The 19,764-nt window shown below is 43.5% G+C and overlaps 1 protein-coding gene across 2 annotated transcripts in view; it reads right to left on the reverse strand.

Annotated features, from left to right (window-relative positions):
• TBP (TATA-box binding protein) overlaps positions 1–19,764 on the reverse strand; it is a 48,024-nt gene that overhangs the window by 5,987 nt on the left and 22,273 nt on the right. Inside the window, exon 7 of one of the 2 annotated variants that reach the window (XM_073672804.1) lies at positions 1,386–1,480. The exons of the other annotated variant lie outside the window; for it this stretch is intronic. Coding sequence (XP_073528905.1) covers positions 1,386–1,480 — 95 coding nt within the window. The remainder of the gene's footprint in view (positions 1–1,385; positions 1,481–19,764) is intronic. 2 annotated transcript variants of the gene reach the window in all.

Genomic DNA, 19,764 nt, shown 5'->3' on the forward strand with positions numbered 1-19,764 from the left:
GGAGGAGTGCCAGAGCCCTGCAAAATGACCTCATGCAGGCCACTAACATCCATATGTCTGCTCAAACGGTCAGAAAAAAACTCCACGAGCTTAATATGAGGGCTCGACATCCACAAGTGGGTGTTGAGCTCACAGCCCAACACCGTGCAGAGCATTTGCCAAAGAACACAAAGATTGGCGCTCTGCACTCTTCACGAATGAGAGCAGGTTCACACTGAGCACGTTACAAATGTGTCTGCAGGTGCCGTGGAGAGCGATCTGCTGCCTGCAACATCCTCCAGCATAACCGGTTTGGCAGTGGGTCAGTAATGGTGTGGGGAAGCATTTCTTTTTTGCCGCTGTTGGATATGGACAGTGGTGATTATATGGTTAAAAACAGCATCTGGCTCTCTGCCCCAACTGTGGCAATTCGATTAAGCTGCTGGCTATGTAATATTGCCGGCATTTACTATGAGTGGAGGGTGCTTAGCTACTGAGAACTTTCAAAATGCTGGGACCCCCACAATCACGAACATGTATAAAATTGCTAATGGGTTAAAAAGGAGTTTATCACTTTGAGTAAAGTGGACTTAAGCAGATCAGAGATAGATAGAGATATATATATATATATATATATATATATATATATATATATATATATATATATATATATATATATATATATATATATATATATATATATATATATATATTCAGCTGTGACAGACTGGTGGATCCTGTGTTATCAGCTGTGTACAGAGGTGTTACCAGTCATTGCAAAGCTGACTCAAACTCCTCTACTCTAATTAAACTGCTGTAAACTCTTCCTCTAATTAAACTGCTGTAAACTCTTCCTGAAAAGGACAAAAGTATGAATAGCCACAATGGCCAGTCTGGAAATTGCAAGATTTCTATTTTTTTTTTTTTTTTTTTTAACACAGATTGCAACATGGTAAAAAATAAAGATAGTTGAAAGTGTAAAAAAAAAAAAAAAAAAAAAAAAAAAAAAAAAAAAGATGAATTGAACAAATATTTGATTTAAAAATAGGCACGTTGTAAATGCAACAGTGCCCCATATAAAATAAAACCACTCTGAACTTTCACCTGCCTGATCAGCACTGTTCTAGCAATGTAGTGGCCGTGTCTCCCGATGCTCCTTTCGCATGGTTCCATCAGCTGTTGTCGATTGTCTGCGTTCTCTGTCCCACGGCACTCATGTAAATACTGCACTGTCGCAAGTCACACAAGCATCAGGAAACACAGCGCCAACATCACTGGAGCAGAGCATGTTCGGCAGGTGAGCAAGTAGCATTTTTCTTTAGTATGGGGCCCAAATATATTTAAAAAGGGGGTTTTCAAGTAGCAGACAACCCCTTTCAGACACATTGCTTGTGCTTTTGACTTACCAGTCAATACAACTTTTCCAGATACGAAAATCAGTAGAACAATTCTTGGCTTGATCATTCTGTAAATAAGACCTGGAAATAACTCTGGTTCATAGCTAGACAAAGAAAAAAAAAATGTTACGCTATAATCTAGTAATTGTGACATTGTACTTTCAGTGCTCTGCAGCACTGTGCAGAAAGTGGGGACTGGATTGAAGGGAGTCCCAGAAGTGTTGCCCACATTTATCAGACAATTATGGCATATCTTGATAAGACACAAATGGTAAACACGATACCCCTTTTAAATATACTTGCAATAGACATTAAACATCTCTAACCATAGTCCTTTACATTTACAGACTACAAAACAGTGAACAGCTAGTCTTGCTCTAAGCCAAAACTGTACAATTGTACTAAGATACAATGGATTTCAATCTGTCAGGCTCGATTAGCTTCATACAACAGCAGTACAGTCTTCTGGAAGTTTCTACAGTTAGACAAGTCCAAGTTGGTAACTCACACAGCCCTGATTAAATCATATACAACTGTATCCACGTCTTAGCGATGAGCAGGACTATACGAGTTTTCATACGCTAAACATAAAGACATCTTGAAAATATAAAGGAAAATAATTAAAAAACAATAGAAGGCTGGAGAATATATGTGGAGAGCTTAAAATTTAAAAACCAGAGAACCCATTTAATCCCTTAAGGGCCGAGACACTTTGTACGTTAATGACCGAGCCTAATTTTCCAAAATCTGACCAGTGTCACTTTATGATGTAATAACTCTGGAACACTTTAACATATCCCAGTGATTCAGAGATTGTACTTCATGTTAATGGTAAATTTTGTTTGATAAGATTTCCATTTATTTATGAAAATATCGAAAACTTGACAAAAAATGTGAAAATTTTGCAATTTTCAAATATTACATTTTTATGCCCTTCATGACCTTAGACGTATTCAGTATGTCCTGGTTGGGAAGTGCTTCACTCCTGTCAGTATACATGCTGCAGGAGGTCACTGGGGTTGATCAGTTGAAGATCAGCTGATCAGCACCGGTGAGCTTACCACCCTGGGAACATTCGCTAATCGCTGACGGTCACGTGACCATCAGCTGATCGCCGACAATCAGCTGATGGTCTTGTGACCATCAGATGATCGCTGACATCAGCACAGGTCCTGGAAGCACAGTATAGGACGCACTCCCCGCAGTATACCACTGGCCACCGGGCTGAAGACATCACTGTCGGGGACCAGGAGGACACCAGGGGGCCGCCGGACAAGTGAGTGTAGAATTTTTTTTAATTTTTTTTTAAGCTCAGGCACACGGGATGGCCAGAGCAGACTGCTGCTCCTCGCCACTCTCGCTGTTATCAGCCAGAGGCGCGATCGGATGAGAGGAGTAGTAGTCTTCACTCCGGACCCGGGTAGCAACCGCAGCGCGTTTCTGGCGTTAATTGGCGCCCACTGACTATTATACCTGCGGGTTTGCTGTGATTCAATGCAAGTCAATGGGTGCGAATTTGCAGCGGAAACGCACAAACAATGGTCTTGGTGCGGTTTCTGACGCAATGCGAATCCAGAGCGGAAAGTTCCGCATCATGTGCACCGCACATCCGGATTACCATTGCTACACATGGCAGACCTATTAAGCATTTTTAAAATGTTTCCGCGGCGGAAAAATCTCAGCTGAAACGCATTGAAAACGCATCAAGAGCACATAGCCTGACTGATATCTTCCTCTTTTATAAGGGGGAGGGAGGAAATCTGATGATGGGAGTCTAAAAGAATCCCTAGGAACACCTTTTTTGGTGTCGGATTGGAGGTCTGATCTTTCACAGTTGATACACCACCCTAGGATCTCTAGGGTTTTGATAGTCTGGTCCTGTTCCTGAACCAGCAGAGTAGTTCACTCGGCCACTAGGAGGATACAGTTCAGGTATGGAATTATGATCGTGTCACGTTTTCTTAAGACGGCCGCTACCTCTTTCATTATATTCGTGAAAATTCGAGGAGCCGAAAACCGACCGAATGGTAGACACATGAATTGAAAATAATGGATTATAGTGTGCCTTTCCAGAGCAAACCTCAGGAATTGTTGATGACTGGGATAGATGGGTACATGCTAATATGCATCCTTTAAGTCCAAGGTGCACATTACGGAGTCTTTCGCTATTAATGGAATGCTGGATTTCACAGTCTCCATTTTGAATCTCCTGTACTTCACCCACTGATTTAGAAGTTTTAGGTTTATAACTGTACGATATTTGCCCGAGGGTTTTTTTTACGGAGAAGAGGGAGGAAGAGAGACCCTGGCCTAATTCTAAAGGAGAAACTGGTGTGACCGCACTTAGCTCTATAAGGTCTACTACGTCCTGACAAAGCCTTTGTGAGGCAGAGAGAGATTGTCAACGGGTAAGCTGATAATGGTGTGGGGGAGGATGGAAAAAAGTCTATTTTGTAACCTTCTCCTATGGTTCGTAAAATCCACTAGTTGTGCGTTATGGACCGACAACCCTCCAGGAAAAACTGAAGTCTCCCCCCAACTTTTTTGGAGTCTAGGTCTTCCAGATGGACCGGAGGAAAACTGGGTTGATCTCCCCTACATCCTTTGGGGTAACTCCACCTGCCCGATTTACCCTTGCCAATGTAATCCTGCCTGGGGGACTAACAGGGCTTACTAAAAGACTGGTACTTTTTTGATTTCTCCTCTGGAAAACCCCCTTTTTTTATCCAAGGCCCTCTCCAGGATCTCGTCCAAGACTGGACCGAAAACTTGTGTGCCCGAGAATGGGAAGGAACAGAGCTTATTTTTAGATTGGCTGTCTCATGATCATGTTTTAAACCAGATGATCCGTCTCGCTGAATTGGAAAGCACACTACGTCAGGCTGCGAACCTGATGGATTCGGCTGAGTCATCTGCCATAAATTGGGTGGCTGACTTTAACATAGGTAGGGTATCTAACATAACCTCTCTAGGAGTATTCGATTTAAGCTGGGTCGAGAGCTCATCTATTCAGAGGCACATTGACCTAGCCACTGAAGTATCTGCTATATTAGCTTTGATGATTACTGTCGATGACTCGCAGCTTCTCTTCACTAAACCCTCGGCTTTCATGTCCATTGCATCTCTGAGGCAGGAGGAATCCTCAAAGGGTATTGAAATTTTCCTTGCCACCTTGGCAATAGGGATGTCTACTTTGGGAATTTCCTCCCAGATCTTGATCTCCTCTGGGTCAAACGGAAGACAAGGTTTAAGGTCTCTAGGAATGAACTGCCTCTTTTCTGTGTCTTCTCACTCTTCCAGGATCATAGCCTTGATATGTTCATTAACATTAAACACTATTCCTTTGCGTTCTCAGGCCCCTAAACATCTTGTCCTTTATGGAGTGTGAGACCTGCTCGTCCTCTAACTTAAATCATATTTCTTACTGCTTTTAGTAAGTCATCAATATTTTCAGAGGAAAACTGATATTTATTCCTTTCCTCTGATGGTAGCTGAGAAATGCTTTCTTCCTTCCCCTCCAGATCCTGCTCAGAGTCAGAATAGGGATATGCTCCCTCCTCAGATGACACCTCCATCTCCCACCTAGCTCTCTTGTGGCAGGAGGAGGACTACTGACTGGGGTAACTGCGGTATCTGGGGGGGGGGGGGGATATAAGGCTAGAGACCGTATTGTGGGCCTCCTTCCTTATTATGGAGAGCATTTCCGTCAATGACGCCTGTTCATCCTTAAGAATTTTAGCAATGCAATCTGAAAAAAGCTGTTTTTTATAGGAGTCCGGAGTTACATGACGGCCACTTCCTATGCTTTTTTAGTGAGAAAGATCTGGACATCTGGGTTCCTCTATCCTAGTTTAGAAGAGACATGAGAACTTTATTTAAAACCTGTTCTGTCTACCAGGGAGGAGAAGAATTGTGGATGTAGAGAATACTCACACTACACAGGGACAACTCCGTCGGAGTTTGAGCAACAGGATTGGTATCTATTATTTCAGAATGTGAACATACTCTCCGTGTAAGTACCCTTTTAAAGGGTCCTACCTGATGCAGGTGGTAGTAGGACGTCCCCCACGTCATCCACTTGCGTTCCTGTGCTGGAATGCATGCCATGCTGTCCACACTGGTGCATGCCTCCTTAATTTCAGCGTGCATTCCACCCTGGAACGCACGCGTCATCAAAACTGCGCCTCCACCGGAAGGAAGTGCATTCCACCCTGCAGCGCACGTGCAGGCCGGAACCAGAAGTCGTGGCAAAACAGCATGATGTGGAGCAGAGAGAAGCGGCAGAGTCAGGAGCTCCCTTCACTTCAACCGACATGGAAGAGCGACCACCCCATAGTGAGGTATCAACGTGGAGAGTCTTCACAGGGGGAAGGGGAGAGGTCAGTCCCCCCGATCCCGCAGGTAATTTTGCGCTGCTAGGGGTAGGAAAAACACTAAGGGTGAGGTGGAGGGGGGCTTTTACCCTCATGTGTTTCCTGTCCCTAGAGGATAAGTAGGACTACCTTCCTGTCGTGCTGTCATGATGGATGGCGCCCGGTAAATTATAGCTTTCAAAATATGGCGTTTTTTAGTGTGTGAAAGCAGCCAAACGTTAAAATCCGATGTTGTCTAATCACTTATACTGCATGAGGAACGCCGTAAAAAATAAATAAAACCAATTCTTCTGCTGTTGATTTGTACATTCTGCCTCCCAAAGATGACAGTAAGGCTCGGCACACATTTATCCTGCGCTCTGTGCTGAGCGCTTACACTGAGTTTTTCGCGCAAATGTCTGAAATACAGTAGTGTTCAAAATAGCAGTCCAATATGACTAACCAGAATAATCACTGTTTTTAGTATAAATTATATTACCACATATCAAACAATTTACCAGTTGGGGCAGTAAAATCTAAGAAAACCAACAGACTCACAGAAAACCACAAAATCTGCATGTTTGAGTCTGTGTATTTGAATAATTGAAAGAGGGAGTGTTCAAAATTATAGCAGTGTGGAAGTTCAATTAGTGAGGTCAATCATTCTGTGAAGAAACAGGTGTGAATCAGGTGGCCCTTATTTAACGGAGAAGCCAACAAGAGGATATACCATTGAAATGGGCGTTTCAACAAGACAACGACCCTAAATACACCACTAAAGGAGCAAAATCTTGGTTCCAATCCAACAAAATTGAGGTTATGGAGTGGCTAGCCCAATCCCCAGACCTTAACCCGATAGAACACTTGTGGGGTGACAAAGAATGCCGTTGCTGAGGCAAAGCCAACAAATGCCAAAAAATTATGGGATTTAGTCAAGGCATCCTGGGCTGGAATAACAGTTGATAGGTGCCAGATGTTGGTTGACTCTATGCAACATAGATGTGAAGCAGTTCTAAAAAAAAACAATTAAAAAAAAAAAAACTGTTGGTTTAGTGGAATGCATGGAAATAAAAACTAGTATAAGGCTATGTTCACACATTGCGCTTTTTTTTTTTTTTTAAAAGCTTTTAATGCAAATTTTTTTGCTGCGTTTTACAGTACCAGCAAAGTCTGAGATTCCAGAAATCTCACGCACACACCTTGGTTTTTATTTGATTAGTATTTTGTGCTTTGCATGTTATTTTGCAGAATAGATAATGTCTCACTTCTTTCAGCGTTTTTTTTACCCATTGGAAGTAATAGGTGGTGAAAAAAAAAGCTGAAAAATAACGGCTAGCGTGAACATAGCTATCAGGTTTTGCTGTGTTTTTAGTGAAAAAAAAGCAAGTACAACAGTATGTGAAACCCATTTATTTTTGTGATTTTACCATCTTGTCTTGGACACCTGAGATGGCAGTTTGGATAGTGCAATTTAAGGGGTTTTCCCACAAACAAAAGTTCATTTTAAAAATTGCCTGTGTCTGACCGTTTACGGAACATACCACATCTCCTGGGCAGGGGAGGAAGCAAAAGACAATACAGACATTACAGCACATGATCACAGCTGATTCTTTTTGTGTGAGGTAAAATATGTCACTGCCTGATTTTAAACAATATTTTACCTCACAAAATGAATTCTCTGTGATCCCCTGCTGTAATATCTGTACACTCTTACACAGTCAGAAGCAGCCAATTTTTAAAATGAACTTTTGTTTGTGGGAAAACCTCTTTAAATTAAAATTTGTAATATGTACAAAGTAAACATTGGCTGAGCCAGGTGTGAGATTGAATAATACCTGTGGCCCAGTGAGGTGTGAAATTGAACAGCCCTGAGCAATTCAATGGTAGACCATAGTGTGAAAATCATGTCCTACAAAGTTAATGCACTGCCAATGTCTTGGGTAAACTATTCCTGAACAATCCTCCTCCCCCACTGCTATATATTTGAAACTCAGGTTAATATAGTTTCACATATGTCTCCCATTGGTGACCTGTGTTCATGCTTCTGTGGTGAAAGAGAAGCTGAACTTTGGGATCCTGAGAAACACAGCAAAAAACGCACCAAAAAATACAAGGGAAAAAACAAGCAAAATTCTGAACAAACCATCCTGGCAAGAGATCAGGTTGTGCAGCAGAGAAAAAAAAACGCTGAAAAAACGCAATGTGTAAACATAGCCTAAAGATTTTGTGCTTAACTAGTGTTTTTGAACACACTGATATTTTTAACACTACTGTACGTGATTCAGACGGAACCACCGGTGAAAGATTCCCTATAATGAGGCAGATGGAAGAACCGTGGACACGTCTGGCCTATGGTCCGGTGGTGTCCGTCTTTTTAAGTGTACATAAAAGTGCCGTCGGCCACAGTTTTGTGCACTTCTGAAAAGAAGACCGTCAGGGACGTCAGCGACGACACCGGGGAGATCACACAATATCTCACAGCTGCCGTCATTCTGTCAGGATTGAGCAGGGATTCGCGCACACACGATCCCGATTACTCACTACGTAGCTATCAGCAAGCGAGCAGAAAGCATCTAGCATACACACCTCCGGATTCCAACGCATGGAATATGTGTATACGCCCCCGTATGGTTACTGCCAGATTCACGATAGCCCAATTATTATTAGTAGCTGCTACCACCGACCCAATTTGAAATATAATACAGGCCGGGTCGGACGCCTGCGTTCTGGTAGTGTATGGCTTCGGGGGAGGGAACGGTTGCAGAACAAAAGAAACAGAACTATTACATTTTATATTTAAACCAAAAGGGAGACAGTGTTTAGGAAAAATATACAAAATGTTTTACAAATGGATAATTACAGTACAGAATATACAGTTACAGAAAATAAACAGGATTAAAGAAGAAACTTACTAGAAAAGATCGCAGAGACGACTCAGAATAGTTGGAGGGGAGCTCTACTATGACTGTTCAGCGAACGTGACCCCTTGCATATGAAACATACTCCCAGCAATGAGAACTGACCCATCCTCGGTCAGGCCTTTTATGCCGAAGGGGGGAGCTGCCCACACACTCCCCTGTGATGACATCACGTGGGCTTGGCTACAGCCTTCATATTTTTATTAAAAATATCTGGCTTCTGTGATAACTTCTCGCTGGTTGATCAGAAAAGCCCAAAAGTGATACCATATTTTCCATTATGAATTTACCTTTCCTTAGAGACTACACATGGCACAGCTGCGGTCCGTTATTCTGGTACTTTTACGCAACAGCTCACCGGAGGAGCACACAGCTATGGAAAAATAAGCGTATTGTTCCTTAGCTGACCCTGCCACTAAAAATGTGTCCCATTATTATCAGTTATGGAACTACTAATATTCAATATTTCGTGTCTGTGCCTAAAAACCTGGAGTTTGCAGCTGGCTATTACAAGTATTGTTTGAAGCCTAAACGAGCTGCGTCCTCCTCACTCAGGTCTAAAATTTATTGCAGGCCTGTGCCAATGGAAAATACACTCGTATGCTAATTGGGTTAGTTGCCCCCTTTGTGCTAGCATATGCCTACTAGTTAATTCTCCTTTGTGTGCTAATTGGGATACAGACAGCTCCGTAGTTGCCAGCTCTTGGTCTGGTGACAAATAGTATAAGGGAGGAGGGGTGGGGGATTAAGGGGGAAGGGGGGGCGGGGGAAGTGAGGTTTCAGGGTGTGAGAAAAATCCTTAATATTTGGGATTGGATATATGAAAGTGCTCAGCGTAGAGAGGAGGATAAATGTGATCCAAAATGATATGTAAAATGTTTTTAACAGAAGTTTCCACTCAATCCACAAAAAAACCCTCCACTCAGATATGCCATCTGTTAACAGAAGGGAAATCCAATAAATTCTGCACTCTCAAATCCAAATGCCCCCTTCCTTCTGAGCTCCAGTGTGCCTAAACAACATTTCACGTCCACACGTTTGGCATTTCTGAAGCGATGAGAGCCCCCCTAATTTACAGGTGCATGTCTCCACAAGCATGAGCTGGGCATAATGTACTAGACGCTACAACATACTGATCACTACAATGGTAGTTTGCAATTTTCACTCATCCATTGCTGCTTGTTTCTGGAAAATACCCATTGAGACAAAATCGTCACTACACCGGTAGATAAGTTACCAAAGGGGTATAATTTCCAAAATGGGGTCACTTGATGGGGGGGGCGGATCAACTCTTCCAGCACTTCGGGGCTTTGTATGTGGAGTCTGCAAACTATTCTAGGAAAATCAGCACTAGAGTCAGTAAGGGTAAATGTACACAGTGATGACAATGGAAAAATGCTAAATTGGATTTTGTTACAAGCCGCCTTATACAGCTGAACAGGTAGAGGATGAAATGCTACAACAAATTAAAAATGCAGCAATTAGTAATAGGGTCCTTATTATGGGGGATAGTAACTATCCAGACATTCAATTGGACATATAACTTTTAGCCCAACCAGAAGATTCTAAATTCTGATCTGCAATTCAAGACAATTAACTTTCTCAGCTGGTAGATGAACCAACCAGGGAAGGTAATCTGCTGGATATGATCCTGTCAAATAGACCAGATACAATTTTAGATCTACAGGTCCGTAAGCATTTGGGATGCAGTGACCATAATACAGTAAGTTTCAATGTAATTTTCAATCAAACATTCAAAAGGGGAAATGCAAAAACCTGGAACTTTAGGAAAGCTGATTTTAACAAATTAAGGGAAGAGCTTAATCGTGTACAATGGGATCATGTCATGGTAACTGGGGATACCGAACATAAATGGGGCATGTTTAAGGAAATTCTACTAGAATCCTGAAGACAATTTATACCCTCTGGTAATAAAATGTCCAGGAATAAAAAAGAAGCCATTATGGATAAATAAGACAGTACAAAGTTTAATAAGACAAAAACAAAGAGCATTCAAAATATCGAAGGCCAAAAATACTATAATAGCATTTCAGGAGTATTTAAAATCCCCAGCGACATTAAACTAAATCCACAATTTTTTTATAAATACATCAATGCCAAAAAAAAAAAAAAAAAAAACACAGATAGTATCGGCCCGGTAAAAGACGATAAGGACAAAGAAAAGGCTGAGGTATTAAACAGGCATTTTTCATCCATGTTGATCAACGAACTGTCTGTTCCAGGCATCCTTAACAATGCAAAAATCAAAAGCACACCACCTGATATAACTAGTTTAACGCAAAGAAGTATGCTTTCTGATTACCAGTCGTGACTGGGTAAATATGCCAATCTAGAACCTTCCAAAGGTTGATCTCTGAATGCTCTAAGGAGGAACACATATGTTGACTATTGTTGTCCAAACTGGGCTGAAGTATGTTAGTGATGGCATTTAGACCTAATTGCTTAGATAGAATTAGTTACCATTGGTGATTGTTATATCCTGAAGGATTCGCTTATCCACATGTGACATACATTTACCGTGACTGAATGCTTGCCTCCCCGCATTCCGTGTTTTGTTTGGCCCAGTGAACTTCTCAGTTTTTTGAGCACTATATGCACTTTAACAACATTGATTTTATATTCATTTATGGCATGTAAATTAAATACAGGGTGGTCCAAAAGTAGGTGGCTAGAAAATAATAACATTTATTTTGATTTATATATAAAATTATATTTACTAACACAAGCATAACAATTAAATTTTATTCTGAACAATACAAAAGCCCTTAAATTTTATCAACACAGGTGCTCAAACTGTTTTCCATTACAATTTGCAAAGCTTTGAAGTCGCCTCTTACGCTTCAACAAGCTTTTTTGCACAAGTCTCTTTGGGTATTAATTTCTTGAAATGCATCTCTTATGTAATTTTTCAAATCACTGACACTTCTTGGTTTTCGACTATAAACTTTGTCCTTGAGTACTCCCCAAAAGAAAAAATCCATTGGGGTCAAGTCTGGTGAACGTGCCGGCCAATCAAGTGGGCCTCTTCGGCCAATCCATTTATTAGGAAATGTTTCATCAAGATACTCGCGGGCTACTCTTGAATAATGTGGAGGGGCCCCATCTTGTTGGAAATAAAGGTCATTTGAATTAGGCTGTTGCTGTAACTGGGGAACAACTTGATTCATTAGAATTTCGAGATACTCATCTCCTCTGACTGTTCCATCAAAGTTCCATCAAAAAAGATTGGTCCTAAAACACCAAAACTTGAAATACCACCCCAAACATTGACACCAGGCTCATTTAGTTGTTGCTCTAATGTTAAATGCATGTTCTCATTATACCAGTAAATACAATTATGTCTGTTAATATGGCCGGATAATTTGAAAGAAGCTTCATTACTCCACATAATGTTATCTAAAATTACTGGATTTTCTTCAATTTCGTTAAGCATAATCTCACCAAATTGCAGCCGCCAGTCTGGATCATCCTCCAATAAACCATGAATTAGACGTGGACGATAAGCTTTCCACCCAACAGATTTCGGGATTCGCATGATAGAAGCTCATGAAAATTCCCAATTCCAAAGAGGCTCTTCTGGTGGACTTTTTTGGACTCTGAACAAATGTTTCAGCAACAAGTTGTTTATTATCTTCGGTACAGACTGTTTTGGGTCGACCAGTTTTTGGAGCATTAAGGATTGAGCCAGTGGCACTGAATTTGTCACAAATGCGGTAAATGGTTTGTCTCTTTGGGGCTTAAGTACCAAATGTTTCAACCCAATTTGCTCTAACGGTTTCAGCATTTTGAGATTTCCAATACTCTGCTAAAATCCATTTTCTTTGATCTGTATTTAAATTATTTGCCATTATGTGTTATCTGAAAAGAAAACAGATTTGGGGGAGATCTATCTGTGAAAACTAGATCTGTGAAACTGGCTCAGTTGCCCTTAGCAACCAATCAGATTCCACCTTTCATTTTCCAAAGAGTCTGTGAGGAATGAAAAGTGGAATCTGATTGGTTGCTAAGGGCAACTGAGCCAGTTTCACTTTACACCATGTTTGATAAATCTCCCCCTTCATAACCTTATTACACTTTGTCCACCTACTTTTGGACCACCCTGTATATACCTCTGGTAAACTTGAATACTTACTCACTAGCCACACATTTATACCCCCCGGTCAGTTGTTTTCTGTTATTACATCTCCCCCCATTTTTTACCCCCTAATTTTATATTGTATGTGATATCTACATTTAATAAAATTTATGGAATTCATACTTGGCTTCATGCTCCTAGATTGTCTAAGTATTATTAAAGAGAAGTACGCCTGCGTCTGAGCAAATTAAAAATTGACAAATCCCCTGGCCCAGATGGCATTCACCCACGGACACTGAGGTAACTGAGCTCAGTAATTGACAGACCGCTGTATCTCATTCTTAGACTCTCTTTTAACAGGGTTGGTGCCACAGGATTGCAGGATGGCTGATGTGGTACCGATATAAAAGAAAGGTAAGAAGGTGGATCCAGGTAACTACTGTCCAGTAAGCCTGACATCAGTAGTGTACAAATTATTGAGGGCATCATAAGAAATAATCTGCAGAGTTATGTCGTAGAGAATGATATAATAAATGATAATCAGCAAGGATTCATGAAAGATAAGTCATGTCTAGTGATGGGCGAGCACTAAAATGCTCGGGTGCTCGCTGCTCGGGTCGAGCACATTGGAATACTCGGGTGCTCAACTCGAGCAACAAGCCCAACGTAAGTCTATGGGAAACTAGCATTTTTCAGACAGCTCCCCCCAGCGGTCTGCAGAGAGCCTAAAAACTGCCCAAATCGATGGGAATAGCATGGGGAAGACCCCTGGAAGCATTTCTGACTCCTAGATCACTGCAGTCAACAATGTTGTCAATGTATGTCACTTTTAAGGACTCACAATAAAACATACAAAAACGAAACCAAAATGGATTTTCCTGGGAAATATGTTAAGGAACATCCTTTCCTGGGTAATGACTTGTATAGAAGGCAAAATAAATAACCAAAAACAAAAACACTCCTCCACACCATAGGCTATGTTTTTGATGCATTTTTGCACTTTTGTATTGCTTTTGACAAATGCATTCACCGGGAAATTAATTTTAACATTTTACAACCTTATCTGGCCATGTGGTGTGTGACACATGATCAGACACATCCTGTTTCATAAATGAAGGATGGACTCTGAAAGTCACAAAGCCTATTTTCATACGGCCATCAGGCAGCCTTTACTATTCTTAAAGGGCCAGCAATCGGCCCTCATTATTCTTAGAGAGCCATCAGCCGGCTATGCTTTGTTGTTCCCATTACTAAAGAGTGGGTCTCCTATATTGTTATTGCGTATGCAGTGAGTGGCAGGGCTGCCAAAAGTTTGGACCTACTCCAATGCCCCTCGGAAGAGACGTAGAGGAGGGCCTACTGAAAAAAAATGTTCCCATTATTAGGAAGTGGGTCTCCCATTGTGTTTGCCTATGCAGTGAATGCAAGGGTTGCCAAAAATTGGAAGGCACTCCAATGCCTCTTGGAAGAGACGTGGAGGAGGCCTCATAAAAAAATGTTCCCATTAGAAAGGAGTGAGTCTCCTATACTTGTAATGCCCATGCACTAAGTGTATGGGCTCACAAAAATTTACCCCTGGGGAGTATATATGAACATACTGTATAATTTTTTTTTTTTTTTTTTAACGGGCATCATAAACACCCTTTAAAAAAATTTGTGGGTGTTGCATCACTGACCATGGTCACCCTGGTGATATGGTGGTGGAGGATGAGAAGGAGGAGGACAAGAGCAAATAACCAAAATCAGGAAGTATATACCCATGTGTGGGTGTGAAAAGGTACATGGGAATACACCTCCCAAAAAAAGACACTGGATTTGAGTTTATACTATGCTGCTATCATTCGGTGGTGTTGAGATGTCAGGCCCAATCCAGCCCTTGTTCATATTTGTAAGAGAGTCAGCCTGTCAGCATTTTCAGCTGACAAGGCGGATGCGCTTATCACTCTGATAAAAGGCTAGCGGCAGGGCAGGCCAGGACCTCCAAGGCATAGAGAACCAGTTCATTCCACGTATCCAGCTTGGATACCCAATAATTATAAGGCACAGAGGAATCACGGAGGACGCTGGTACGTTCGGCAAGGTACTCCCTCAGCATCTTCCCAAACTTTGCACTACTTGTGAGAGTACACCGTGCCTCAGGGCCTGTGCGATGGGAGGGGCTGAGAAAATTCTTCCAGAACTTTGACAGTGTTCCCCTGCCTCTGCTGGACTGGAGTGGTGTCTCTCTCGTCTGTACGCCTTGGTTGTCCAACGAACTGTGACCTCTGCTGCCAGCGTTTTCAGATGGGAATGTTTTTAATAGTTTCGCCCCATTTATGTAGACCTGTCCGCCTCAGGAATAAGAGATAGAAAGTTCTCCTTGTAGCGTGGGTCTAGAAGTGTCACCAACCAGTAATGACTGTCACCCAAAATTATGAGAATGTGAGGGTCATGGGAAAGGCGGCGTAACAAACTCAGCCATGCGTGCCAGACTGCTAACAGGCAAGACTTTCGTGTCCTCACCAAGAGGACGACTGACCATGTTCTCCTCCTCTGTCCTCACGTATGACAGTTGTGCAGGTAGTACCGTCAATAGCGCATGAAATTAGCTCCTGTCCTTCCTCCTGCTCCTCCTCTTCCTCATTGTCACCCAATCCACGTTTGGGATGAGATGAGGCTGGGCTGCGTGTAATCACCCTGTATGGTGTTCCTTGCTCCATCTCATCGTGCTCCGCCTTCAATGCATTCTCTTTGATTGTGAGCAGAGAGCGTTTCAGAAGACAGAGAAGCGGGATGGTGACACTAATTATGGCGTCATCGTCGCTCACCATCTTGGTGGAGTCCTCAAAGTTTTGGAGGATGGTACATATGTCTGACATCCATGTCCACTCCTGAGGTTTTGTGTGTGGAGTCTGAACTGAATACCGACGGCTTTGTTGATACTGGTAGTAAACAACTGCCCTCTTCTGCTCACAAATCCTTCCCAACATCTGCAGTGTAGCGTTCCAACGCGTGGGGACATCACACCCCAGTCTGTGAGCCGTAAGCTGCAAACGGTGCAGAAACACGGCAAGGGCGGCGGAAGCTGTAGATGACTTTCTACAATGGGCACACAGGTGGCGTACTTTAACAAGCAGATCCGGCAGCGCCGGGTAGGATTTGAGAAATCGCTGAATCATGAGGTTAAGCACATGGGCCAGGCATGGTACGTGTGAGCTCGCCTCAGAGCCACCACCAAGTTCCGGCCATTGTCACACACGGCCATGCCTGGCTGTAGGTTCAGCGGTGTGAGCCACAGATCTGCCTGCTCTTTCAGAGCTGTCTACAACTCTTCAGCATTGTGCGGTTTGTCACCTAAGCATATTAGCTTCAGCACAGCCTGTTGCCGCTTGGCTGAGGCAGTGCTTCCAGCTTGTGACTGATGTGATCATTTCGGAGATGGAGGCTGAAGAGGAGGAGGCTGAGGTGCAGGAGCTGTAGAATGTGGGAGCAACCCTGATTGACCTAGGGCCCGCAATCCTTGGCATCGAGAGGACGTGTTCTGTCCCAAGGTCCGACTGGGTCACGGCTTCCACTATGTTAACCCAGTGTGTCGTCAGCGAGATGTACCGTCCATGCCCACAAGCACTTGTCCACGTGTCCATGGTTAGATGGACTTTCCCGGTAACTGCGTTGTTGAGGGCACGGCTAATGTTTTGAGACACGTGCTTGTGTAATGCGGGGACGGCACACCGGGAGAAATAGTGGCGGCTGGGGACCGAGTGACGGCCGCCATCAGGTTGTGGAATGCTTCGGTCTCCACAAGCCTAAAAGGCAACATTTCGAGCGCAAGCAGTTGCGAAATATGGGAATTTAGTAGTGTGGCCTGTGGGGCATTGGCTGCGTATCTGCACTTGCGTTCCAAGGACTGGGGTATGGACAACTCAACACTGCGCTGGGACAAGGACGTGCTTCCTGATGCTGCTACTTGAGTGTGTGCAACCACAGGAGCAGGGCAGGAGGCATCTTCGCATGCACCATGGACAGGGGATTGGATTGCATGCACAACAGCGGAAGAAGCAGTGGTGCCACCCGCAGACACTGTTCGTGGACCCTGGGGTTTGGCCCACAAAGTCGGGTGCTTTGCTGCCATGAGCCTGATCATGCTGGTGGTGGTCAGGCTGGTAGTTTAGCCACCCCTGCTGATGCTGGCCTGGCAGGTGGTGCAAATGGCCTTTTTGGGGTTATCGGCAGAGTCTTTAAAAAACAACCAAACTGGGGAAAACCTAACAGTTGTACTGGCAACGTCCTTCGTGTTGGTGTTACGGGGTTACGGTTGCCTGCCTTCTGTCTGCGGCCACCACACTGCTTCTTCCTGCCTGTTGGGGTGCTCTGCCTCCCTCCCCTGCGTGCTGCTGTCCTCGCTCTGCATGTCCTCCTGCCAGGTTGGATCAGTTACTATATCATCCACCACCTCGTCTTCCACTTCCGCACCCTGGTCCTCTTCCTGACTTTCTGGCAATTGTTTCTTCATCGTCCACCTCTTGTGACACTTTCCCACCGTCGCATTCGTGTGACCGTGTCTGCTCAAATATTTGGGCATCACTACATGCGATCTCCTGTTGCCCCGCTTTAAGTGGACCGGGCAAGAGGCCCGAATCTATAAATGGAAAAGTTAACAGCTCTTCTGAGTGTCCAAGTGTGGGATCAGTTGTCTCCGGGCACTCGGCATGGTGGGAGGAAGGAGGATCAGGGTGAGGAATGTGCAGTCCAGACGCACGGCTACTGAGACTTGACCGCGTGGAAGACAGGGTGGTGGTGGCAAAGTGACTGGAAGCATTATCCGCTATGCAACCAGCAACCTGTTGACACTGATATGTGTTCAATAGTGGTGTGCTGCGGTTCCCTAGGAATTGGGACAGGAAGGTCGAGCGAGAAGATGTGGGTGTTTGTTGTGGCACAATTTCAACTTGTCCACGGCCTCTGCATGCACCATCACGTCCAGTTCTCTGTCCCTTGCCACGCGGCTTGCCCATTTTAAATGGAGGACTATATCTTCCACGCTCACTACAAATAGCTGAATTTGGAGTGAACTTATATGTGATCCGTGTGACGAAGAAACCAGTTTTAAATGCCTGGCCTGTAGGTAACTATTTTGAACAGCAAACAGGTATCAAAAAATTAGCTGAAACACAAACAAATTTTTAATGGAGGCCAGAAATGGCAGTATTTTCTGAAAACGTATATGTGATCCGTATGACGGAGAAACCACAGTTTTAAATAGCTGGATTTTTAGCGCTTTAATATGGAAAGGACCTGGCTGTATTCTGCACTGCCAACAAGCGAATGGCTCAAAAAAACGGTGTTCTCTGGATTACTTTAAGCAAATAATGAGGATTAAGATCCAAAAAAAAATTATTCCTGGCCCCCGAGACCTGGGTCTATGTCTAGAAATGTCTAATAGCAGCAGCAGCAGCAGACAGAACTGGAATGGAGACTCTTGTGCTATATGCACTGCAGTCTGCTATATACACTGACTGCCAGATATCTCTGAAAATGGATTAGTCCTCAGATGGACTGTTTGTTGAGATGGATATGTGTAATATGCTTCTGTTCTACCTACACTACCTAATAAACAAGCGAATCTCTCACTAGCTCAGCAGCAGCTCTCCCTACACTGTCTGACTGCGGAGTAGGCTGACGAGCACAGAGGCGCCAGGTCTGATGTAGACCTGATGACGCTGTGCGGCCAGCCAATCACTGTAATCCCACAACCAACACGGCTGCGGCATTACAGTGAGTGGCAGGCAACCCCTGCATGTTCATTGGCTCTGTAAAGAGCGCCAAACATGCAGGGAGGCGACCCAAACATCCGCCTGAGCATCTCGCAAGTACTCCGCGAGCTCCGAGCATCTCGAGTACTGAGATGCTCGGGCGAGTACTTGTGAGTATGCTCACTCATCACTAGCCATGTCTAACCAGAAAGTTGGGTTTCTATGAGGAGGGAAGTGCAAACCTGGATGCTGGTAATGCGACTGATGTGATTTATCTGGACTTTGCAAAGGCATTTGATACTGTGCCACATAACAGCCTTATACTGAAGCAATGACTTGGGGAACTATGTGCAGATGGGTAAGGAATTGGCTACATGACAAGAAACAGTAGTGATAAAGGGTACATCTCTAAATGGCATATAGTCAGCAGTGGGGTTCCGCAAAAATCTGTGCTAGGACAAATTTTTTAACCTCTTTATTAATGACCTTGGGGACAGGATTGAAAGTAAAGCGTCAGTATTTGCTGACACCAATATAGGATATTAAAATCTGATCTTGAGATTACAATATTGCAAAATGATTTGGATAAGATGTCTGAATGGGCATGTACTTGGCAAATGAAGTTTAATGTAGATAAATGTAGAGTAATGCACCTAGGATGGAGTAATCCTATTGCTGCATACATTAAATGGGAGTATACTTGTGATTATAGAACAGGAGAGGGACTTGGGTATTCTGGTTACAGCTAAGCTGAGCAGCAGTACTCAATATCTAGCAGCAGCCGCAAAAGCAAGCGATATTTTAGGATGTATAAACAGAGATAAAATACCGCGATCCCAACATATTGTTACCCCTTTATAAATCACTGGTGACGCCACATCTAGAATATGGGATCCAGTTTTGGGCTCCACATTTTATAAAGGATATTTAGAAGTTAGACACAGTTGAAAGGCAGGCAACTAGATTATTTCAAGGGATGGAAGGCCTCTCATAATGAGAGGTTGAAAAAGTTGGGCTTATTTAGCTTAGAAAAAAAGACAGCTGAGAGGAGATCTCATTTACTTGTATAAATAGACTAGCTATTGAACCCGAGTGGCGAGCATTTTTATTGGTCTCCCATGCTGGTATATGCTGCCCCCTCCTGGTATGCGTGGCGCCCCTCATTCCCCCCCCCCCCCCCAATCCTGGTATGCGCGGCGCCCCTCAATCCCCCCCCCCCCAATCCTGGTATGCGCGGCGCCCCTCATTTCCCCCCCCCCCTCAATCCTGGTATGCGTGGCGCCCCTCATC

This window comes from Phyllobates terribilis, unplaced genomic scaffold (assembly GCF_046119375.1).
Source record: "Phyllobates terribilis strain yellow unplaced genomic scaffold, ASM4611937v1 Scaffold_3__8_contigs__length_932513732, whole genome shotgun sequence".
Classification (NCBI taxonomy): Eukaryota; Metazoa; Chordata; class Amphibia; order Anura; family Dendrobatidae; genus Phyllobates; species Phyllobates terribilis.